At 36.6% G+C, this 23,643-nt stretch overlaps 1 protein-coding gene across 1 annotated transcript in view; it reads left to right on the forward strand.

Moving 5' to 3' along the window:
- The window catches only part of RAB38 (RAB38, member RAS oncogene family), a 64,493-nt gene extending 41,275 nt beyond the window's left edge, over positions 1-23,218 (forward strand). Inside the window, exon 3 of the mRNA XM_081281132.1 lies at positions 22,451-23,218. Coding sequence (XP_081137258.1) covers positions 22,451-22,603 — 153 coding nt within the window. The 3' untranslated portion in view covers positions 22,604-23,218. The remainder of the gene's footprint in view (positions 1-22,450) is intronic.
- Positions 23,219-23,643: the final 425 nt, after the last annotated feature.

The raw sequence follows: 23,643 nt of genomic DNA on the forward strand, positions 1-23,643 counted from the left end.
CTAATTCATTTTTCTGAAGTTTCTTTTATAATTTATTTCATGAGTTATTTTTGTTCTTCTGTTATTTTCAGGTTTCTTTTAAATCTTTTGATGATCCTTGGCAGAACATTTCTAGGTAGGAGCAAGACCATCAAAAGTAGACACTAAATTCTGTGTGTATAGGTGGGCTAATAGATTGTGGTTTTGTTGATTTTTGCTATGTGGGTTCCACTTTACCTTAGTAGTCACTGGAGACTTCTAAATGTCAGTTGGAGGTCTTTTCTCTAGAGAACGTTTATTTCCCGGTAGAAATAAAGATACCAGAGTTCTAAGGGTGGGGAGTGCGGCCCAGTTGCCATATTGGAATACTTTTAGTGACTTTTTTTCAACTCCACACTATCTGCACAGGCACACTAATTGATATCTCCTGAGTCTGATGTCTCTTTTATTTATTCAGAGGATAAAGGCGTATTGATTTGGGGTGTAGTTGGTCTAGCTGCTTCATTTTCTATGTGGAAAATGAAGTAGGAATGGGATTGGTATCCCTATTATGACTTTCAATCAACCCCCCCTAATTTACTTTTAATATGTTAGTGTTGGGGCTCTTGGGTTCTTTGAATGTGAATCAGCTCTCTTACTGTTCATCTCTCTCCCTCTTGTACTTTTTATTCTTGTGTCTATACACTAGGAACTCAATACTACTTCTCCATTACTACCATGTTTCTAAAAAAGTGTTAAAAGCCCTTGAATGCTAATAGATAATTTATTATTCTCTTAATCCTTGAGATTCTATTTGAAATATTATTTTTTGTTTGTTTGTTTTTGGTACTGGGGATTGAAACCAGGGACACCTAATGATTAAGCCACATCCTCAGTCCTTTTGAGACAGTTCTCCTTAGGTTGCTTAGGGACTTGCGAAGTTGCTGAGGCTGGCCTTGAACTTGTGATCCTTGGGCCTCAGTCTACTGAATTACTGGGATTACTGGTGTACCACCATGCCTGGCTGAAATAATTTTTGAGTTTTTGTAAGGAAAAAAATGAACATATTTTCTGCTCTCTTTAATTGGAAAGTTCCCATTTTCTTTGAACGCTTATTGATTGTGCACCTTACTTTTGACCCAGTCCTAGTCAATCAATATGTAATTGAATTATTATTTTTATTTTTAATTTATTTTTTAATTTATTTTTATTTAGTTAGTTTTTATTTGTTTTTTATTAGTTTTATTTTTTAATTAGTAGTTTTTTATCCTCATTTTATAATGTAGGAATTAAAGTATGGTAGGATTTTAATATCTTACCCACAGTAATCCAGCTAGTGAGTAATGGAACTAGGATTTAAAACTCACATCTAATTGATTCAGCTTTCTTTCTTCTTTTCTTTCCTTTTTTATGGGTGCTAGTGATTGAACTCAGGCACATCTTTTAACACTGAGCTTTCTTTTTTTAAAAAAAATTTTTAGTGCATTATAGTTATATATAATAGTTGGGTTCATTTTAACAAAATTATACATGCATGGCATTTAATTTACTCCATTTTAGTCCCTAGTGTCCTCCTCTTACCCTTTCCTCCTTCCTGTCCCTATTCTTCTTTTCCTATTCTACTCAACATTCTTTCACTCATTTTTATTTATTTTTATTAGTGCTTTATAAATATACATAAACATGGAATTTGGTCAAATTCCTTCTGCATTTCCTCCCTTTTCCATCCCTCTCTCTACCTTGATCTCCTTCCTCTACTCCACTGATCTTCTCTATATCTTTATGATATCTGAATCCTCCTTAGATGAATGGATTAAGAAAATGTGGTATATGTACACAATGGAATTTTACTCAGCCAAAAGAAAAATGAAATTATAGAATTTTCCAGGAAATCAATGAAAACGGAGATCACCATGCCAAGTGAAATAAGTCAGATTTAGAAAATCAAGTCTTAACTTTTTTTTCTCCCCTTTCTATTTTTTAGTTTGAGACAAGGTCTTACTGAATTGTTGAAGATCTCACAAAGTTGCTGGAGGCTGGCCTCAAATTTTTGATGCCCCTAACTGGCCTCCTCAGTTCCTAAGATTACAGGTGTTGTTTTAATCAGCTTTTTTGCTGCTATGACTGAAAGACCCCATGAGAATAACTGTAGAGGAGGAAAAGTTAAGGGCTCACAGTTTTAGAAGTCTCAGTCAGTAGACAGCCATCTCCATTCCCCAGGAGAGGCAGAACATCTTGGAGGAAGAGTGTGGCAGAGGGAAGCAGCTCATATGGTGATCAGAAAGCAGAGAGAGAAAGACACTTCACTCTCCAGACACCAAATCTATATCCCATAATCACAGTCCCAAGGAACCACTTCCTCCAGCCACATGCCACCTGTCTCCAGTTACCACTCAGTTAATCCCCTGAGGGATTATTTCACTGACTACATTAAGGCTATACCCTGCCATCCCAATCATTTCTCCTCCAAATCTTCTTGTATTGTCCCACACATGAGCTTTCGGGGGAATACCATGTCTAACCATAATAGGTGTGCATTACCACATCCAGCAGCGAAGCTTAGTGGTTTTTTTTTTTTTTTTTTTGGTTTTTTGGTTTTTTTTTTTAAAAAAGGAAAAAAGCCCTATCTCCTTTCTCCTCTGTCTGAATCTATGTCGATTTCCCTTTCTTTCAACCCAGGCAAAGTCATCTCCTTGTTTCGGGAGGTCTTTTTAATAAGATGGGTTTGCCTTCTCCCTCCTTCTGTTTTTTCATTGTTTCCTGTATCAATTTTGCTTGTCCCCTGTTTTGTGATGCTTTGACTTCCTTGATGTGTCTTTACCGTCTTTGAGGCATTCTTAGACTTGTGGGAGACAGCCCTACTACCATCTCAAGGCCTTCCATTTCATCTCCATCTGCTTCACTGCTGGTGAGGTACTGATTCCTTAGCCTGTCAGGACTGGGGAAATCAATATCCCATTAGAATAAGTGAGGAGCAGCAGCATATTCTGCTGCCCGTCCACTTACCTAACATGCTGGGGCAGTGCTCAAAGACCAGATACTGTGTCCAAAGATAGTCAGAAAGGATTAGATCATCCTGGGGATAATGTAGAAAGCCAATGACAGGACAATCAGGAGTTGTAAATCCATTAAATCCATTTTGCTGAACAAAATGACATGGAGTCATTTTGTGAGAATAATTTGCTTTTTAAAGATTGCTCTAGAGGAAATCTTAGAATAGTTTTGAATTGCATTTCTCTAGTTGCTAGAGATGTTGAACATTTTTTCATATATTTGTGGATTGATTGTGTATCTTCTTCTAAGAAGTGCCTGTTCATTTCCTTGGCCCATTTATTGATTGGGTTATTTGTTTTTTAGTGTTAAGATTTTTGAGTTCTTTATATATCCTAGAGATTAGTGCTCTGTCTGACGTGCATGTGGTAAAAAATTTGTTCCCAAATTATAGGCTCTCTATTCACTTCACTAATTGTTTCTTTTGCTGAGAAGAAGCTTTTTAGTTTGAATCCAACCCATTTATTGATTCTGGATATCATTTTTTTTTCACTATGGGAGTCTTATTAAGAAAGTTGGGGCCTAATCCAACATGATAGAGATTTGGACCTACTTTTTCTTCTAATAGATACAATGTCTCTGGTTTAATTCCTAGGTCCTGATTCATCTAACTCCAGTAAGAATGTCAACTATTAAGAATACAAATAACAATAAGTGTTGGTGAGGATGTGGGAGAAAAGGCACACTCATACATTGCTGGTGGGACTGCAAATTGGTGCACCCAATATGGAAAGCAGTATGGAGAATCCTTGAAAAACTGGGAATGGAACCACCATTTGACCCAGCTATACCTCTCCTTGGTTTATACCCAAAAGACTTAAAAATAGCATACTAAAGGGACACAGCCACATCAATGCGTATAGCAGCACAATTCACAATAGCTAATCTGTGGAACCAACCTAGATGCCCTTCAATAGATGAATGAATAAATAAAATGTGGTATATGTACACAATGGAATTTTACTCAGCATTAAAAGAGAATAAAATCATGCCATTTGCTGGTAAATGGATTGAGGAGAAGATAATGCTAAGTGAAGTTAGCCAATCCCAAAAAACCAAATGCCGAATGCTTTCTCTGATTTAAGGATGCTGATTTATAAAATGGTGGTGGGGAGGGGCATGGGAGGATTAAATGAACACTAGATAAGGCAAAGGGGAAAAGGGGAGGGAGGGGGCATGGGAGTAGGAAAGACAGTGGAATGAGATGGATATAATTATCCTAAGTACATGTATGAAGACACAAATGGTGTGATTCTATTTTGTGTACAACCAGAGACATGAAAAATTGTAGTCTGTATGTGTACTATGAATTGAAATGCATTCTGCTGTCATATATAACAAATTAAAATTTTAAAAAATGAAAAAAAAAGGATTGCTCTAAAGTAAGGAAATTCTCTCTTGGAACTTTTATAATTCTTTGTCATTTTGAATTTTCTAGTATAGACAACATCTTTGGTTTTAAGTCCAGGCTGCAGATACATGGTTGGGTGTTATGAACATATCGATGGTATTTTAATCTCCATTGAGATTACCTTGGGAGTGAGTGCACAGAGAAAAGGGAAAAGGATCAGAGATTTATGTCTTGGCACTTTCACATTTAGATGGGAAAATGAGACCACAGAGAAGGGAAGTGTAGAGGTAGAGTTAGCATTATTGCAAAAGAGCTAAGACTAGAACTCAGTGGACCTGCTCACTCTGCAACGCATAATAAGATCCTGTTGAGTAACCTGAGTTTCAACCTTTATTTGTGCTATTCTCCTGAGGAGTAAACTGGGAAGATGCTAGAAAAAAACACTCGATGACAAAGCAGCATTGATTCTCTGTCTGAATCCTCAAAACTTGGATTTATTTACCGTGTTTCTGACAGTTAGTGGGTCTAAAAATCAAAGTAGGAAAATAAGGGATTTAAATGTTTATTTCCTTCTATGATGCCAATAGTATAATTTCTTTTAAATTATTACTAGTTCTAATATAACCAGATGTGTGTCGGGTATGTTAGGAACAAGGTTTGTATACAGGTATTAAATCTAATTCAGAGTTTAATGTGCAAGGAAGTTTCAGGTCTACAAAAGAGCCAAAGTAATAAGAAACCTTGTAAATACACTCTTCATATAGATCAAAAAGTCAGCTTTTGTTGTTTGCCAAGAATGTTCCAAATTATAACATATGAAAGTTGTATGGAACTTTCAAAGTATGAGTTTCTGACATCTATTTTCTTATCTGATTTTTACAAATCCCCAGGAAAGAGCCATCTTTTGTTATTTTGTAAGACTTCTCTTTGTTGAGAATTCCTCAATTACTCATGTAGAATACAAGAACCCTTACCATTCTAGTTGCCTTATCTGGATACTCTCATCTGTCCATATACTATTTTGAGTGCCCAGATCTGTTGACAGATATAGACTGAACAGAATATGACAAAAAGGATGGGGCTCCAACCTACTTTGCCTGGGTGACAAAATTTCTATTTTATATAGTATTACACTATATTAATTTATTTTTAAATATCTATATCAAATTATTGACATATTGTACTATGGTAAACTAAAAAGTACCCTTATTTTTTCAAATAATATGCTATAAGATGAAGTCTTATATATTTAAGCTACTGATAATTTAAACTCAAGAGTAGAATTTTATGTTAGTAACTACTCACTTTTTTTGTGGTACTGGGAATTTAATCCAGTTGTGCTGTACTACAGAGCTACATCCCAGCCCTTTTGATTTTTGATTTTGAGATAGGGTCTCACTAAATTATGGCGACTGGCCTCAAACTTGTGATCCTCCTGCCTCAGCCTCCTGAGTCACTGGGGTTATTTGGCTATGCTACCATGCCCAGACCTACTGACTTTTATTCTGTGATTTTAATGTATTATTCCAGTTTCATTATTGATCTATTATTTTTGTTTATAAAAGTAAACTATCCATTTTTGTTAGAGTTGTGTTAGTTTTGTTAGAGTTTTGAAGAGAGACTAAAAATCTGATTTACTCAAAGTAAACTTTATTTTGAACATGCAGCCAATATAGAGACAGTTCGATGATATCACAAGGGCTCAACTTCTTGATTCACTAGCCTCAGCACATGGCTGTCTTCCTCATGGTCATAAGATGGCAATTGGTGTTTGTTTTTTATTTCTGTGTAACAAATCACCATAAACTTAGAATATTAAAACAACACACCTTTATGATTTTAATTTTCACGGGTCAGAAGTCTTGGCACTGGTCAACTGGGTCCTCTTCTTGAGCTCTTGTCAGGCTGAAATCAAGATGCTGGCTGTGGCTGCGTTGTGATGGGAAACTTGGGCTCCTCTTCCATGCCCATTCAGTTATTTGCAGAACTCCATGTATCTTTCCACCACATGGCAGATGACTCTTCAAGGTCAGAAGTAGATTTCAGTCTGAGTCATTAGAGTTCTGTATGAAGTCACCTAATTAGGGGGTAGCTATCTCATCATGCTCATAACTCTATCTGTATTTAATGGGCATGCACCCCAGGAGGTGGGAATCATGGGAACATCTTAGAATTCCATTCTGTTGTGCTCTGGAAAGGTTGAGAGTAAGAGGCCTGGAACAACTGAGGTTACCCTATCCCTTTTCTTTTTTAAAGTTCAGAAAACCTGAGCTAACATATATTTGCCAACAATGAACAAAGTGTCCATCTCTCCCTGTCAGAACATTCTGAAGTCCTGATTTCATCTGTCATGTCAGTTTTATGTCTCACTTTTGTAACTAACAAAAATTTGGTTAAGTATGCCTTTTATAACTTCATCCAATCTTCTTATAAATAGGAGGGTAGTTCTGAACTGGTTTAATGTAATTAAAAACATTCTGGTCCTCAATTTGAGCCCATACAAATAGTCATTTTTCTTGAGAGCCAACTCAGTCACCTGTGGCCAGGAGCATTATGAAGAGCATTATTCTCAAGATAAATGCATAGAGCAATCTCCTGATTGCTCAGTTTGAAATCTTTATTAGGGAAGAAAATGAAGTTAGTTTATTGTGTATGGTCTTTCTTTTTTGTGTCTTCTTTTAAACTTGTATTACTTTTGCTCTGAATAAACCCCAAACTGTCTTTCCCTGCCATTTGTAGTTTGTTTAAACTAGTCCTTATATTTGGTTTGAGTTTCCTGACCATTTGGATGAGTTCAGACCTCCTTTGAATCTATCTAAGTTCACTTCCCTTCTTCTTATATTTTTTGTACATGTTATTTTTAAACCTGATCTTACCTTAGATGTTCCTGCAGTCAAAATGGTTTCTTTTATATCTCTTTCCTCTTTCTTCTTTATTGCATTACTCATGATTGTGTAGTTAGAATTTCTGTTTTTTGAGCTTCCTGTCCATATTCTTTCTCTAGACTCAATCTTGCAGACTCTTTTCCACCTGTGACTTGAACCTACATGTCGTTTTCCATTCATCCTTATATATTTCTATTTTCTAGTTCATGGAATATTTATTCTAGTCTTATTCTTTCTTTCATATTGTCTGGGCCTCAAGGGGGTATAATAAAGATATTAGGACTTCCTATATAATTCATGGTTCAAAATTTAGTATTCTTATTTTATTTGTTCCACACCTTTAAATGTGAATATTAAAATAGTATATTTACCGTATAAAGACCTTAGAGAATAACCAGAAGTATAAAAAATTGAAATTATCTGTACTCAAACTACTAATTGATTTAACTGCTAATGTTTTATTTTGTTTCCTACTAATAAAGAAAATGTGCATTTAAAAATAACTCCATCTTATTTTAAGCCATACTTACCCTTAAAGTTTCAACCCATAGAACTGATTCATTATCTCTAGACCTACAGCAGCATAATATGGTAACTGCAGAAGGGAGAAAAGAAGCCATGAGTGCACAGGACCAGTGGTCAAAGTAGTCTTCTGAATAGTGTTTTATAATGAAGAAAGATATATCATAAGTTGTTCTCAGCAATAATGTTCCAAGTTTTAAAGCTTACATTTGAAGCAGAAGTATCTTTTAGCAGGCAAAGGTATTGCCTTTTTGCATCTACTTGAGTTGGTAAATTCTGTGAAACAACCAGAAAATCAGAACTGAGTTTGATTCTTAAGTTCCAAGAAAGCTAATTTTTCTTTATATTTTCTCAGAAAATTTATTGAGTAACTACTTTATGCCTTTCTCATTAAGGTAGCTCTTTTAAAGTCATTTATGTTCAACTCTACTTTCCTCAACTTCCATTTGTGCATATTCAATTAGATAGCCCCAATTATCCACTTAACCTGCATGTTTTGAGGTTATCAGATGGTACCTATTTGATTTGTTTCTATTTGGTAATGCACAAATTTGTGGAAATTTTTTTTCTAGTTCTGTCTAGTTCTGTTTACATATTGCTTATGTCTATCTGAAATATAAATATATACATCAACATTGGTCTTGATGAAATGTTTGGAAAGTGATGCAGCAAATACAGCTGAGGGTTTCTAGATTCAAAATTATTCAGCCCTGTTAATTGTGTTCTCCTATTCCCAGCCATCCTTTTCTTCTCCCCCTACTGGTTGTCTCAGTGGAAGTTGCCACTTCTATCATGTGATCAAGTCACTGTAATTGGCTAATAGTGTCCATGTGACTAAAGTAATGCTACTCCTGGTGTTGCTGTCTCCTGGACTTGGAGTTGTTCTAGTCTCCTGTGTGAATTGTGACTAAAGCTAAATTCCTGGAGTCCTTCCTCAGGGTTTCTGAACTGAGGTTGACTGTAGGAAGCCTTTTCTCTTTGGTGGCTAAAGTATGAACATGTGAGCCCAAGCCTCTTTATATGCAAATAATGACTGGCAGATGAAGAACAGAAAGGTGACCTGATGGTGTTTGCAAGTCTGATTTTATTTTCTAAGGTTCATGGAGTAATTAGCCTGAATTTTTTAGTAATTTTGTGACTCCTAGAAGCTACCCTCCATATGGCCTAGGCAACACCATGGTTTTCTGATTTTTTTTTGCAACCAAAAACTTATAGCTAATCAAGTTGATATAGTGCAGTCACTTTAGTAACTGGTCTCTTAAACAAATGCTTTATACTTAAACTCTCACTTTGAGAAATATTTCCTATTAAGGGAGCATTATTCTCAGATCTCTGCAAGTTTAACTACATTAGTCAAGAGATAGAGATAGTCTCAAGAGTCATCTTCAATTCTGCTTGGAAAAAGGCAGAGTATAAATTCTGTCCCTTCACAGTTGATGAAACTGATACCAGAGAAAGATCTTGATTTGCCCCTAATGACCAAGAGAGTTTGTAGCAACATCAGGACTAAGGCTGAGGTCTACCAGTTTCCTGTTCTAAGCTGTCCTCAGTTTAAAAGAACTTCACTATAATGAATATCAATGTAGAACTGCTCACAGTGTTTTTCTAATTTTTAATTGGAATTAGTTCAGTTTTCTCTTTCACAGTTTTCTCTTTCCTTGAAATAAGTTATATTTCAAGGATCTATGGCCAACAGACCCTGTGTTAGCTACAGGCAATACTCCGAGTGCTTAAGTGCCATTTCTTTTCTCTTCAAGCTTATTATTCAGTGAAAATGTAATGTACATGATAATAGCAATTATAAAGCACCACTAGGAAGCTCTGAGGAGAGGCACCCAATCCTGTTTTGCTCAAGGGAACAATATCTGGTCATAACCAATTAGGCCAATTGTTTCCAACTTTGCATTGTGGGATCTTACTCTGTTAGCGTTATATTTAAAAAAAATATATGTATTTCATCTTAGCATATGCTCAGAAAGGCAAAAGTGGAGGTAGCACTACTGAGGTAAGGTTGCAAAAGCCCAAGGGCAAAGCAAAATCAGTTAACATGTTTATTCCCCGGCCCCTTCATGCACAGACACTCCCACATATACCATTACTAATTCAGGCCACTAATTGCCAAGTTGTTTAGAGGAGGACTAGGCCTGAGAGATAAAGCATTTGAGAAGAGTTCTGTGATTAGGTCCAGTTGACTACTTGTCAACAACTTCCCTGTGTTGGGATGGGAAAAAGAAAGGAAACAGTTCTGCTCTAACCCTCCCATCACAACTTGAAGTTCCCTTTTCCTGGTTCACACATTACAGAGGCACATCTTTCTCTATGCTCCCCATTTTGCCATGTCACTCTGGTTCCTCATATGTCATCTCACCAATGATACTAACCCACTTTTCCATTTAATGCAAAAAAGTTAATCACATGCCTCATTATGTGATGCTCCAAGATTCTGAAACATTTCTTAGAATTATTTAACCATTAGATGCTCTTTTCCCCATATAATCTTGTTTTTCAATTTCAGATAACTTATAATCAAAACGAAATATATATTCTCATATACAACATAATAATAACTATGCAATGTTGTGTTATTCTCTAAGTGCTTTTTTTTCAGTGTCTCTTGTGCCCCTCAGTATTGCTGAGTTATCACACATATCTCATTTCATTTTTTTTTTAATTGAAGGATCTAATATTTATTTATTTATTTATTTTTTAGTTTTCGGCGGACACAACATCTTTTTATGTGGTGCTGAGGATCGAACCCGGGCCGCACGCATGCGAGGCGAGCGTGCTACCCCTTGAGCCACATCCCCAGCCCCTCATTTCATTTTATACACCTCCTCAACAAATTTGTATTATTTTTATCATAGATTATAAGTTAAAAAAATGAGGCTTCCCTGAGGTTACATGGCTAGCAGCTGGCAGACCCGGGACAGTTCTGGTCATTCTGCTGTATATTTCCCCTTAATATTAAATTTATACACACAAACAATAAAAATTCAAGGTACAAGAAGATTCTGAAGCTGGAGAATGTACCTGAATTTCATCCAAAAGTTCAAATAAGAGTAAAATGAAATGTTCATGAAACATATCAGCACCTAAATCCCTCCATATTAGATCTTTTTGGTCTGGATAAGTAGGGGATTTAGACATAGAAATGGAGTAAGAATCACACAGGCAAAGACACATTGTGGATCTATAGATAGGGATGGGAGTAAGACTCAAGTGAAGGGCACAGTGAAGGAAGGGCCTATGGTCCAGCTCAATTAGAACCTAGATAAGTAAAGGAAGTCAGTAGAGACAAGAGAATTAATGTTGGTTAGCTCACAGTTTAGTGGCCTGTACTTACTATGCCTAGGTGGTGTGAACCGATAAAGTATTTTAAACTGGCATTTGAGGATGAGATATGAATGTAACTACATTTTGTGTGTGTGTGTGTGTGTGTGTGTGTGTGTGTGTGTGTACGATACTAGGAATTGAACCCAGGGGTGCTTGACCGCTGAACTATATCTGTTGCTTTTGTTATTTTGTATTTTTTTTTAATTATTTTATTGTTGGTTGTTCAAAACATTACATAGTTCTTATTATACCATATTTCACAGATTGATTCAAGTGGGTTATGAACTCCCATTTTTACCCCGTATACAGATTGCTGTGTCACATCAGTTACATTTCCATTGATTTACAAATTGCCCTTCTAGTGTTATTTTGTATTTTGAGACAGGATCTCACCAAGTTGTTAAAGGTTTTGCTAAGTTGCTAAGACTGGCCTTGAACTTGTGATCTGCTCATCTCAGCCTTCTGAGTCTCTGGAATTATAGATGCATGCCACCATGCCCAGCTCATAACTACATTTTAATTAGAGTAGCCAGGAAATAGTCTGGCAGAAATGTGAAAAATGGTTGTACTTGGAAGAAACTGAAAGCACATAGCCAGAGAAGAGATTTCACGGGGCCTGAACTAGATTGGAATGTTACAGTGACTGTGAGAAGAAAGCATATCATGTTTATCATCAACTCTAAGCAGAAGAAGAAGAGTCTTGGACTAATGAAACAGTCATACAATGACTGACTCCAATGTGTACCAAGGCACAGAGCAGAAAGCTTTGATAAATACTGCCTGGGACATGGAAAGTGCTCAATAATGGTTTGCTGGATAACAAATTATTTAAATTAGTTACCTTCTATTTCAAGTATTAGAAAAAAATTCAAATTCATGTATCTCCTCTTTCTTTTCTTCCTATTATAAGTTTTTGAAATAAAAGAAACATGTTATTCCTTATCAGAAAGGGGGGGGGGAACTATGTAGCATGTGTTAACTGCTGGCTCAGGGAGATATCCTCAGACTGAGAATGACTTCTTATCTCACTGTGGAATTTAGGACTTAGACATCAGGGATTTGGTAAGGTGAGGAGACTTAGGGCCCAGAGTTGAGGCCAGAGTCTTGGTGGTTAATTAGTTCATTGACTTTCCAAATGTAAAAAGGTGGTTGTTTAACATGTGGATTTGTTTAATTTTAGAACACATCTATTCTTATATACACCTCTTTTTCCTATTTGCTTTCACCCAAGCTAACATTATTCAAATAATTGTGGCAGAGGTAGTTTTGCTTATGTTATCCAGAAAAGTAAGGGCTTCAAACACCCTCCTGAGGAATTAGTTGAGGGCTGGATGAAAGCATAGTATTTAAAGAAAAAAATAAACTAAAGATCTGGAAGGAAATTGTCAGACTAGAACTGGCCATGCATTTAGTCATCATCAAAGTTCTTAATGGAAGAAGAGGATGTTAAAATAATCATAAATAGAGTAATAATGTAAGCTGTATTAATATCTAGTCACTTATAGAAGGTGGGAATATATATATAGAGAGATATCTATATGTATAGATATATAGATATAGATATATCTTCTACTTTTGCCCCAAATATCATATTTACAATTCTCATAATTCCATCAAGTAGATATTATTATATCTATCTTAAAAGTAATTGCCAAGAAAATTAAGAATTTTACCTGAGTAAATCCAATTATTAAATAGCAAATAAAATAAAATAATCCCCCAAACAACAACAAAAACAAACACTTGAAATAATTTTGGAGCATCGGGCCATAAAGTATTATTTTTAAAACAGCAAAATTAGGATTCCAACTTAGGTCTGCCTTACTGCAAAGCCTAATTGCCAAGTTGATTTCAGCTTAGTATTTATAAACTCTTCAAGCTGTTGTCCTTCTATTTCACCTAAAAAGCATGGTGTCAAAGAGTAAATGAAAAACAAAATAAGAACAGACAGTTTGACTTACGAAGTAAATTTTGTTGTGAACATGTTTTCTTTTTCACTCTACAGAAGTCACCCACATCTAAAATTATTTTCAGATTGCATCCTGAATTTGCACTTCTGCGAGGACCTTGTTCACTCACTCATTCATTCAGAAAGTCATAAGTTGATCATTAATTTATACATTTACCATCTGCAGAAACCATGTTAGGCACCACAATATAGCAAAGGACTCCCCAAGAACCCTCAGTCCAGTGGAGGTTCCGTACAAGCAAGCCATCACCTGATGGCTAGGGATAGGTATCCAAGTGTAAGGGTGCCTGTCTGTTCCAGTCTGGGGGAAGTCAGAGGAGATTTCCCATAGGAAGGGATCACCAAAGAATGACCTAAAAGAAGAAGGTACACAGAATACCGGAGAGGGGCCTTGTATTGATTGGAGCAGTTATGTAAAGTCTAGGTCCTTTATCTGAGTATTTCATTTAACTGTAAGAAGAACCCTATAAAATATAGTTATGATTGACTTCATTTTCTAAATTAGAGTAGGGGCAGAGGCTTCAATTTGTTTCTGGCCCCACAATAAAACCAGATGATGAAGCTTGACTCCAGACTCTCTCTTTTTCCATTACTCCCTGGGACAGTGAAGCTCCAGTCTCAATTTGCAGTCTTGGCACACAGACATGCCAGAATAAAAACAGTTAATCATGATAGAAATCATTGTAAATCAGATCATTTCTGTCCATAGTTACCATTCAGTATATAACACTTTAAATTGAAATAAGCCCAGCAAATATTTGTGGCTAAGTAGTTTATTCTATGTGTCTTGGTCTCTTCCTTTGTAAAATAAGGTTAATAGCATATCTACTCTTAGGGTGTGTTAAGGGTTAAATGAGATTATGCATGTAGTAGAATATACAGCATAATGCTGAGTAAATGTTCAGTATTAAACGTCCAACAAATGTTAGCAATTATTACTATTAATATTTTGTGTCTGGTGGGTCATTTATCTTATCATACTGACAAATGGGAAAGTATTTTAACTGAAAGCCGCTATTCTTCATGAATGGGCTTTATTAAGTCTGGCAAAATGATAGTTTTTGAGCTTGTGTTTATTATTTCTTCTCTTTTCAAAACCCATTATTGGGTGCTCTAGCACAGCTTCGGTAAAAGACTCACAGTGAGGGCAATTAAAACATGACTGAGTTGAAAATGAAGTGTTATTAGAGGAAAATCTATGAATGCTCTGATTCTCAATGGTCATTCATGCTAAGTCAGACATTACATATTGGCTTTGGCAAATATGTCTCAGGAATGCTAAACTAAGAAAGACTTGGGAACTGTGTCTGCCTCATATTGGGATTATAGGACTTAGTGTATAGGAGGAGAGGTAAGGAGGATGAATTAATTTTTTCAGGTGCCATGAATTTAATAGGAATGAATAATGAGGCATACTAGAGAGTGCACATATATCACTTAAAGATTTTTAAAATTAAAAATCACCAAATTAGTTAATAAAATGGACTTAAAAACAGAACACTTTATAGACTCTTAATTCATAATTTTTTATAGAAGGAAAGAAAGCAACAGCCAACAAGTTAGGAGGCCTGATGCCTCATATCTTCAACAAATATTTATGGACAGCACCCGTTGAAGGGCAGGGACTCTGGACTTGAGTGTGGCTCAGTCATCTGACAGCTTTGGAGCTTGCAGGGATTACATGACTAGTGGCAAAGTGCTGAAAGTTTGACTTGTTGGCTGTTTACTTTTGGGACAGTTATTTAACTTTGGTTTCCTTACCTAGGGTTTTGAGAGGATTATCTTAGTTGATGCAGATAGAGTCTTATGATAACCTGGTTTATAATAAGTTGTCCATAGGTATTATCTATATTTGGTAATATTATGGTTTAGAGACATCTTACCATACTGGAGGTCAGGAATAGTAACATAATTAGATATAATACTTCAGTCCAGGCTGCAGGCAATAAGGTATAGTAATCATGTCAACTGAGGTGGATACTAAGAGCCAGAGATACATTTCAAAGTACTGGGAGAAGACTTTCTTCTTTCTGAAGATCTTTCTGGAGACATAAGGTACGCAGGCAGCAAGAACTAAAAAGGTCGGTTACACTTTACATATTTCTCTGTAAGTTTATAAGATGTCAGGCAAGTCACTTGCCTTCTCTTGCCTTAAATTCCTAATGTGGAACTCCTTAAATTCCAAACAGCAGGTTGAATTAGTAATGTCTAATTTCCCTTTCTGTTTTATACTTGATGATTCTAATAAGCTTGAGATATTTGATGCCTGAAATAGGCTACTAAAGGCTGGGTAATGGAAAGAAGGCTCATTAGCAGGTAAAAGAAAAGTGATAGATGGTATGAGGCTCTGCCACTGGGTGGAAAGGAAGTTTGAAATGGACTTTAATATCTGATGAATAAAGGACAGGCACTGAGGTGAGGCTTTGGTGGACATAGAGGAAACATAATTAGAGGGACACAGTGTTAATCAGCTTTTTGTTGCTGTGACAAAATTGTTGAGAAAAGCTATATAAAGGAGGAAAGATTTATTTTGGCTCACAGTTACAGAGATTTCAGTCCAAGGTCAGCTGGCTCCATTGTTTTGGGCCTATGAAGAGTCACAGCATCATGGCAGAAGGCCATGGCAAAGGAAAGCTGCTCACCTGAGAGTGGTTAGGAACCATAGACAACAAAAGAGGAGGGGGCCTGGATCAATATGTTGTCCCTAAGGGCACTCCCCCAAGGACCCACTCCCTTCAACTAAGTCCCACCTCTTAAAGTTCACATTATCTCCTGATAGTCTATTCAAGTATGAATGCACTGATGAGGTTAAGGCCCTCATGATCCAGTCACTTCCCAAGAGCTCCATCTCTTAACATTGCTGCACTGGGAACCAAGTCTTCAACTCATGAACCTCTGGGGGGCATTCCAATTCCAAACCATGGCAGACACAATCTTTGTAGTTGGCTTTATTTGTGAACTTTCCTTCTCTGCATCCCATTTCCCCATGCTGACCATGTGACTGTGCTCTGAATTAAAATCAGTGACAGTATGGCTCCATCTGTCTTTCCCAATGCCGATTAGACTAAAGTCTGGTAATATTCAGATAATAGAGCATCATTAAGACCTGATTACTTGGCATCACACTCTCCAGTTACACCTTCCTTTATGAAGAAAATGTGGCAGAGTGCCAAATTATGGGCTTTGGATGCAGGTGGACATTGTCTCAGGCATGAACAAAATGTAGGCCATGGACTGTATATAAGAACACAGCAAGGAAAATAAAAATAGGAACATATTGGCCCTCTGAGGAAAGGAATTTGAAGTCAGTTTCTGACCCTTACTATCCCTGAGACCTTGCACACATCATTCTATGAACTTCATATTTCTCATGTGTAAAAATAGGGCAATAACATGGACTACAGCATTATTGTGGAGATTAGTGAAATGCCACATTCTGAGAAAAATGCCTGAGAAATAGGGCTCAGTTTGAGGGAGCCCCAATAGAAGCTCAGGATCACAGTGGGAGGCAGCAGTTTCCCAAAGGAAATGGAAGGGAATGGTGATTATTAGGAAGGGGGAGGACAGACTTGCTTAGCAGACAAAATTCCAGGTGTCCACTACACTGGCACTCAGATATTAACTTAAAGCAGACAAAAAAATCTAACAAAATGTTTGGCACTTAGTGCTCAGTGAACAAGTGCTGAATCTTCTCAGAGGAATTTAAAACCCCTGTTCTATGCAAGACTTGTTTTAGTGCTGTTAATCTCCAGAAGGCCAGTGGCTCTGATTAAAATATCACAGGGCTGAGGAATTTAGTGCCCTAACCCTGGAGCCTCTGGTACACTTGTTGTTTTGTTTGAGGTTGGTGTATTTGGAAAATTATGAGAGGATGGATTCTTTGCCAACCTCTAACTAGGCAGATGTGCAGATTTTCTACTATAATTTTTTTTTTTTTCACTCTGGTACTGGGGGTCAAAGATTAAATAATTTGCCTCCAGATGGATGTTCTGAAGAGCTAATTAAAAAACTGACAAGTGCTCAGGACCTCAGCTGATTAGATTTGTATGCCTTCCTCCATCAAAAGATCAGAAGTACTACAGTTTAGAATCACTGTATTAGAGTATATTTCCAGAAACTCAACAATAAAAATAAAAAGGACAGTGCAGTGTCTTTAAAAACATTCTTATATCATATGAGTGTGTCTCAGAACTGGCTGAATGTTTTAACTAAGTGAAGAATTTTTTTAAAAACTTCCTATGTTGGGGTACTATGCCAAACCAATTAGATCAAAGTCTGGGTGAAGGACCCTGGTAATGTGTTTTTAAAAACTTTTTAATGACATGAATATTCAACCAGAATTGAGAACCACTGATTTAGAAATAAAACTATTTGAGATATCTTTTTAAATCACGGGAGACGTTGTAACATAACATATAGGAAGAAGCAGGCTGGGAATTTGTCAACAGAGCCATTTTGGTTGACATGTCAGATTGGTAAAAATCATACTCTATTCTGAATAAGTTATATAACTTTTTTGTTGCTTCTTTACTTTTAACGTGTCTATCAGCTTTATAATAGATTTTGGTGAGGAGTAGATGTGAACGTTATTTCATAAATAAAGTACTTCCTTAATTTGGTAGTTACTATCATTTGTTTTTAGTAAAATGCTTTATTAGTCATTTTAAGCCTGTTTCTCAGGCTTACTTATTGATATAAATGAAAAGATTCTTAGCAGTGGCACAAACATGAGCATGCATCAACCTAAAACAGTCAGCACAATAGTACATCTTGTCATATTGGAGATATGTGAATAAATCACAGTCAGATCCAGTCTGAGTGTACGTGACTTGGAAGTTATAGAATGTGTAAATGTCCTTTCTAGCAAAAGATGCTTTTGGGGATTTTGTTGCTACTCTCTATAATAAATGCAAATGAGAACTCCCAGGTATTATTTTACACTTGATCTGGCAGCTCTGTTTCTACACAATCACCCAGAAAATGTGAGCTGGCTATATCAACCTGTATGCCAAGTAGCTTAATCAATCATACTGCAATCTAACTGCTCACAGGATCTGAAATTGTGGTTTCATCATGCAGGGTTTGATTATCCATGCTAGCATTAGGATAGAAGGGGAGAGAGAGGTTTGCTCTGTATTGCCATTCCTTCTCCCAGTCTGGGCCCTTTGGCTGTGACTTCAGTGGTGTATAGAAAGTCAGAGAGAGCAGATATATTTGGAAATGTGTCAATAATATAAATCAGCTTTGCCTGAGGTCCTGAGTGTATGCTCTTATACATTTTTTCTGCTGGAACAAAGGGCCCTGTCCATTCTGTTACTTTATTTATTTTGGTTGACAAAATAGGGAAACTGAAATGAAGGTTTGGCTTTAACCTGTGCTTTAAATGATACACATCTTACTCATATTTTTGTAGAAAGCATGTGATCAGTCTGTTATTTAATACTTTCCCTGAGCTCACAACTGGCCCTACCTCTTACTAGTGTGTGACCTGGGGCCAGCCACTTATTCTCTTTCAACCTGAACTTCCTCAGCTGCCAAATGAAAGAAAGAGCACACATATTATTGTTGAATACACATCATTATTGACTAAGTGAGGTGTTGTATGAGGAGAATATGGATATAACATGTATCGAATGTGTGCTGTATGCCCTTCACTGATGTAGGTATTTCACACATTCTATGTAGTAGCTTGTAATTAATTCATAATCATTGGTGAGGTAGATTTTAAAAGTTTTCCTTTTAAAGATGAGAAAACTGAGGCAAGCAGTGATCAAAATAAGTTTCTCAAGGTTACACAAGCGAGAAAGTAGAGGAATTGAGATGAGGGTTTGACTTCAGGCCTCTGCTCTAAACTATACCCCTTGCCTATTTCTAGAAAGCATGCAGTAAATATAGTGGTGATAATAGCATGTGCTTTTCTTCATGATGTCCTCTTAAAATTCCTAATCTGAAATTGGTATACTGTGGCATCTACCACAATGGGAAACATTGTAAGTGTTCACTAAATGCTTATCAATATACTAATTGTCAAAACAGAGTGCTGAGCATCTGTACAGTCCTACTGATATTGGATTTGTGTAGTACTGTGTTTTCCAACACTTCACCTGCAAGAACAGCTCAGTGACATCACTTGACCAACTGAATATTCAAGGCTTTACTGTGATCTGTCCCTGATATGCCCTTTCCTCTCTTTTAAAAAAATGTCTTTGTTGTTTATACAAATCTTGCTCCTTTTCATATATTATGATAAAATGTTTAAGTGATGCTCAGTGAGGAATGGGACCGATTTTATTATCTTTATCTCTGTGCCTAGTACTTAGCAGAAATCTAAATTGTATTAATTAAAAGAATTAATGCGGCTCATTCACCATAAACTGCGCTGTATTCGTATCTGCCATTTCCACACACACCCTCCCACTACTTGTCTTTGCCTGTTCTTTGTTCTGAAGCCCCATCCTCAGAGACTTCATTCATGTCCTAGTCCTAACACCAAAGAGCGTTTACTTGGTGTAAACAATTTCACCAGCATCATCTTATATTTCACTAACATGATTCTGCTAGGCTTAGATTTTTTGTTGTTTTTCTCATAATGATGATGGATTTTTATTTATTTGCCCATGCTAGCATTTAACTCTGCTCTGAGTAGATTTTACTGACTTACATGCAATATACCTATTTAAGTGGAACATTAATAGATGAGCAGAGACTTAAAAAAATACTAGTGACAAATCTAATTTACATTGTATGTGAAAGAGACCTTTTTAAATGTTTAGAGCTTTTTTTCCCCATCACTTAAACATTTTATCATAATATATGAAAAGGAAAGGAATTAAAATTTATTTAGTACATATTGGTTCTAACATTGGGAAATGTTGTGTGTTTTTTTTTTAATTTCCTTTTGTTCATGATTCTAAAAACAATTTTTAAAAGATATTTGGCTTAGCAATAAAAAGACATTAATGTCAGAAGGACCTGGGTGTGAGTTCTGGACCACCAGCCCACCTGCTTTGTGATTGTAAGGAAGTCTCTTGTCTAAACTTAATTTTTCTTATATGTAAACGTATATGATGCTCTGTCATGGTTGGTATTTGGGGTAGAGTTTTATTCTATCTTTCCACAACACACAGGCAATAGTCAAATGGAAATCCAAGTCTTAATTTATTAACTGCTGGTCAAGTATGTTAAAGTCATTCCAATCAATATAGGGCTTTTGCTTGCCTATGGGGCTGAGGCTAGATGGTGAGGCAAGGGCTACCCATCCCCACCATCCTGATGGTGAGACAGTAGAGGACCATTGAGAAGGATTCTACTCAAACACATAAACAAGTGGTTGGACTCAGGAGCAAAGTGTCAAACTGGGTCTGTCCCAAAGAGCCATGCCATGTCTAGGTCGCATTATTGCTTGGGAGCAGGTACTTCAAATGTGAACTCTGGGCATGACAGTAGGAAGAGAAAGAATGACAAAAGGTGTGTCAAGCATGGGCAATGACTTAAGGCACAGGAGCCTGCTCAGCAGGGGACAGGGCACAAGCACTGCTAGTCTCTGCCATTCATGGAATAAGTCAGACACCTGAGTTGAAAGAAGAAACACCACCTTTACCTCCATCCAACAATAACAACAAAATCAGTAAGAAGAAAAATCTAATCTTTATCTAGTAGTGTTTAATATGAGATTAAATACTATAAAGTGCCTAGCTTCTTCCCCCTGCGAAGGCGTCAATAAACACAACACCCTGTTAAGAGAAGCAGGTTAACTTTGTTAGGGAAGTGTTATCAGCCAGGCCACTTTATAGTTGAAGAAACAGAGGCTCAAACACCTCTATACTGTTTAGGTACAAAAATCACAACAACAACCTAGCACAAGCAAAAAGGTAACAAGACTTTTATCTTGTGTTTTGGATTTAGAAACGCTCAGAAGCATTTTCATTAAAGCTCTATACAGCCTGGGCCTCTAGGTTACCTTGTGCTTTCGCATCAGGTAAAATCAGGATTGGACTTGAGGCAGGGGAGCATGCTAATGAGTATTAGCATGTACAGCTAATGCCATTAGCCAAGGGTGCATTTAGAAGCCATCACTGCCTCTTGCATTTTCCATGTAACATGACTTGATGCAATGATCTCAAAATACATAAACAGTTTAGACATCCACACAAAAATTAAGGGTAAGTAGTTCTATTTCAGATTGGTTAGCAAGGTAGTGTAGTAAAACAGTTTGGTAACAAGAAAGTGCTTGTCTCCTCATACTGAATATGAGGAAACACATCAGAGAAGTTCTAAAAATTGTGAGAAAAACAACACAATTTAATTTTACTGGAGATCTTCACTCTACTACTTTTCACCTGAGAAATGATATGATTTTTTATTTAGCATACTGGTAGCAAACATTCTGTATTTCTCTTTTCTGACTAGCGGGAAGACAAAGCAATTTATTCTAAAGTAATTAAATACATAACATATTTTGGATTCAAATGCTTGCTCCATATTTTCTCTAAATTAAAGCTTGTTTATTTCTTGAAACTCTATTTGTATTTCTGATTTTATATTTTCCTGTAAAGAGTTATATCCATCTGGATTGCCTAGGTAATGCCGCAGTAAAAGACAACTTCAGGTCTCAGTGGCTTGAAACAATGAATTTATAATTTTCGTATACACTACAAATAACTTTATGGGCTGAGGGGAAATTTGCCTCTGCTCCATCCTTCACTATAGACCTAGGCAAGAGAATTCCTCTCTCTGTTTCCATGACTGCTGAGACAAAGAAAAGAAGATGGGGAACTGAGCATTCACTTTTGTTGCTGCTATATAAGGGTGAGACTCATCAGCTCTCACATTTCACTGATCAACAAAAGTTAGCCAGCCAGGCCTAATTTCAAGGAGGTCAGAAGTAGTGGACACCTACCATTTGCTGAGTAGAGAACCAGAAATTTTGTTAATCCACTAATGACCACTGCAAAACATGTTCCATTATTTTTATTTCATATCAAGACCACAGAAGTAGAATATAGCAGAGGACAAGAAACCTATGCTGGATTGAAAACCTGTGCTTCTTCTGCAGTATTATGTTATAATGTAAGAGTACATGCAAATAGGAAAATTACCCTCTAACAAATTCTATCTGTTAAGTGAATCCATCAAACACTACTCCTGTATCACAAATTAAAATAAGTACATGTACTTTTATGAGAGATCAAAAGGTAAATTTTTTTGAAGGAATAAATGAGGATGAGGGGAAATAAGAGAATTTATAGGTAGTATATAGAAGGGTATACTTATGAATCATCAAGTAACTGTCCTTTTGTCACATGTGGGACTCTGCTTCATTTTACAATGTTCAAGGTCATTTTAGAATGTTGACTAAGAAAAGCTGTTTTTTGTCCTTAGGAAAATATAAACATCGACGAAGCCTCCAGGTGCCTGGTGAAGCACATACTTGCCAATGAGTGTGATCTAATGGAGTCCATAGAGCCGGACCTGGTGAAGCCCCATCTCACCTCACCCAAGGCTGTCAGCTGCTCCAGCTGTGCCAAGTCCTAGTTGGCTCCTCTGCTGGCCTGTGATGAAGATAACCCTATGCTCCCATGAATTGTGCCTCAATTTTTACCATTTTGGGTAAATGTCAGGATAGGGAAACATATGTGGCAAGCCAAAGATCTCTGCCTGTATCTTTTCTGTAAAAGAGAAATAATAAATATTTGTTTTATGTTTGTTCGCCACCATCAGCACAGTGTTTACAAGCTTTTTAAATATTTAGTCTGTTACAAAATTGTGTTGAATAGCTGAGCAAAATGTTGCAGGGTCAGAATCAGCCCTGGTATTTGCTCCTTTAAATCAGCAAAGGCCTCAGGACTTAAAGAGAAGGGGATAAGAGCAAACTAGCTGTCAAGTTAAGCATTGGTGTTTGCTTGCCCTGGTGTGTCTTTGTTCAGACTTCAATACATTCTGTGATGGTCTGACAGGCCTATTAAATAGAAATGGTATTTTCTCCAGAGATGACCTCCATTCTTGGCAGACCTGGGAGTTGTCTATGATTTAGCTCTTCAGAGTCATGTACACAGGCTTCCTGTGCTTTTGTTGTCTGCATTGTCATTTGCCGTGCCCTGGATGTTGGTTTAACTGAAAACTTTATGAAAAGACCTGCACTCTCTATGTGCCTTTCTGTTAGCTTTCTCTGAATCTGTGGGACTCTTCTGTACATGTAATATATATATATATAAAATATATATTTTCAGAAGCAAAAAATAAAACATAAAAGATGCTGTTTCCCTATTTTTGGAAAGTGCTTTAAGTTTCTTAGTATTGTGAACCCCCCACCCCCACCCTTTGGCAGTGAAACCATGCTTCTCAAGATGCATTTCTAAATTTTGTTTCAGAAAAGACATGAGAAATTGGTATGAGTCTATTCTATTTACATCTGCTATTCATATCAGTATTTAGGCCAAGAAAATAAGTAGTATGTATACATTTTTGGTTAATCACAGAAATATATCCTCAATTATCAAGAAGGTGTTAGACCAATCAATGTAAAAAGAAACAACTGAAACACTTATGGTGCTGTCTTGCTTATCACAAGGCTG

Source organism: Spermophilus citellus, assembly GCF_964194105.1.
Source record: "Spermophilus citellus genome assembly, chromosome: 2".
In the NCBI taxonomy this organism is placed as follows: Eukaryota; Metazoa; Chordata; class Mammalia; order Rodentia; family Sciuridae; genus Spermophilus; species Spermophilus citellus.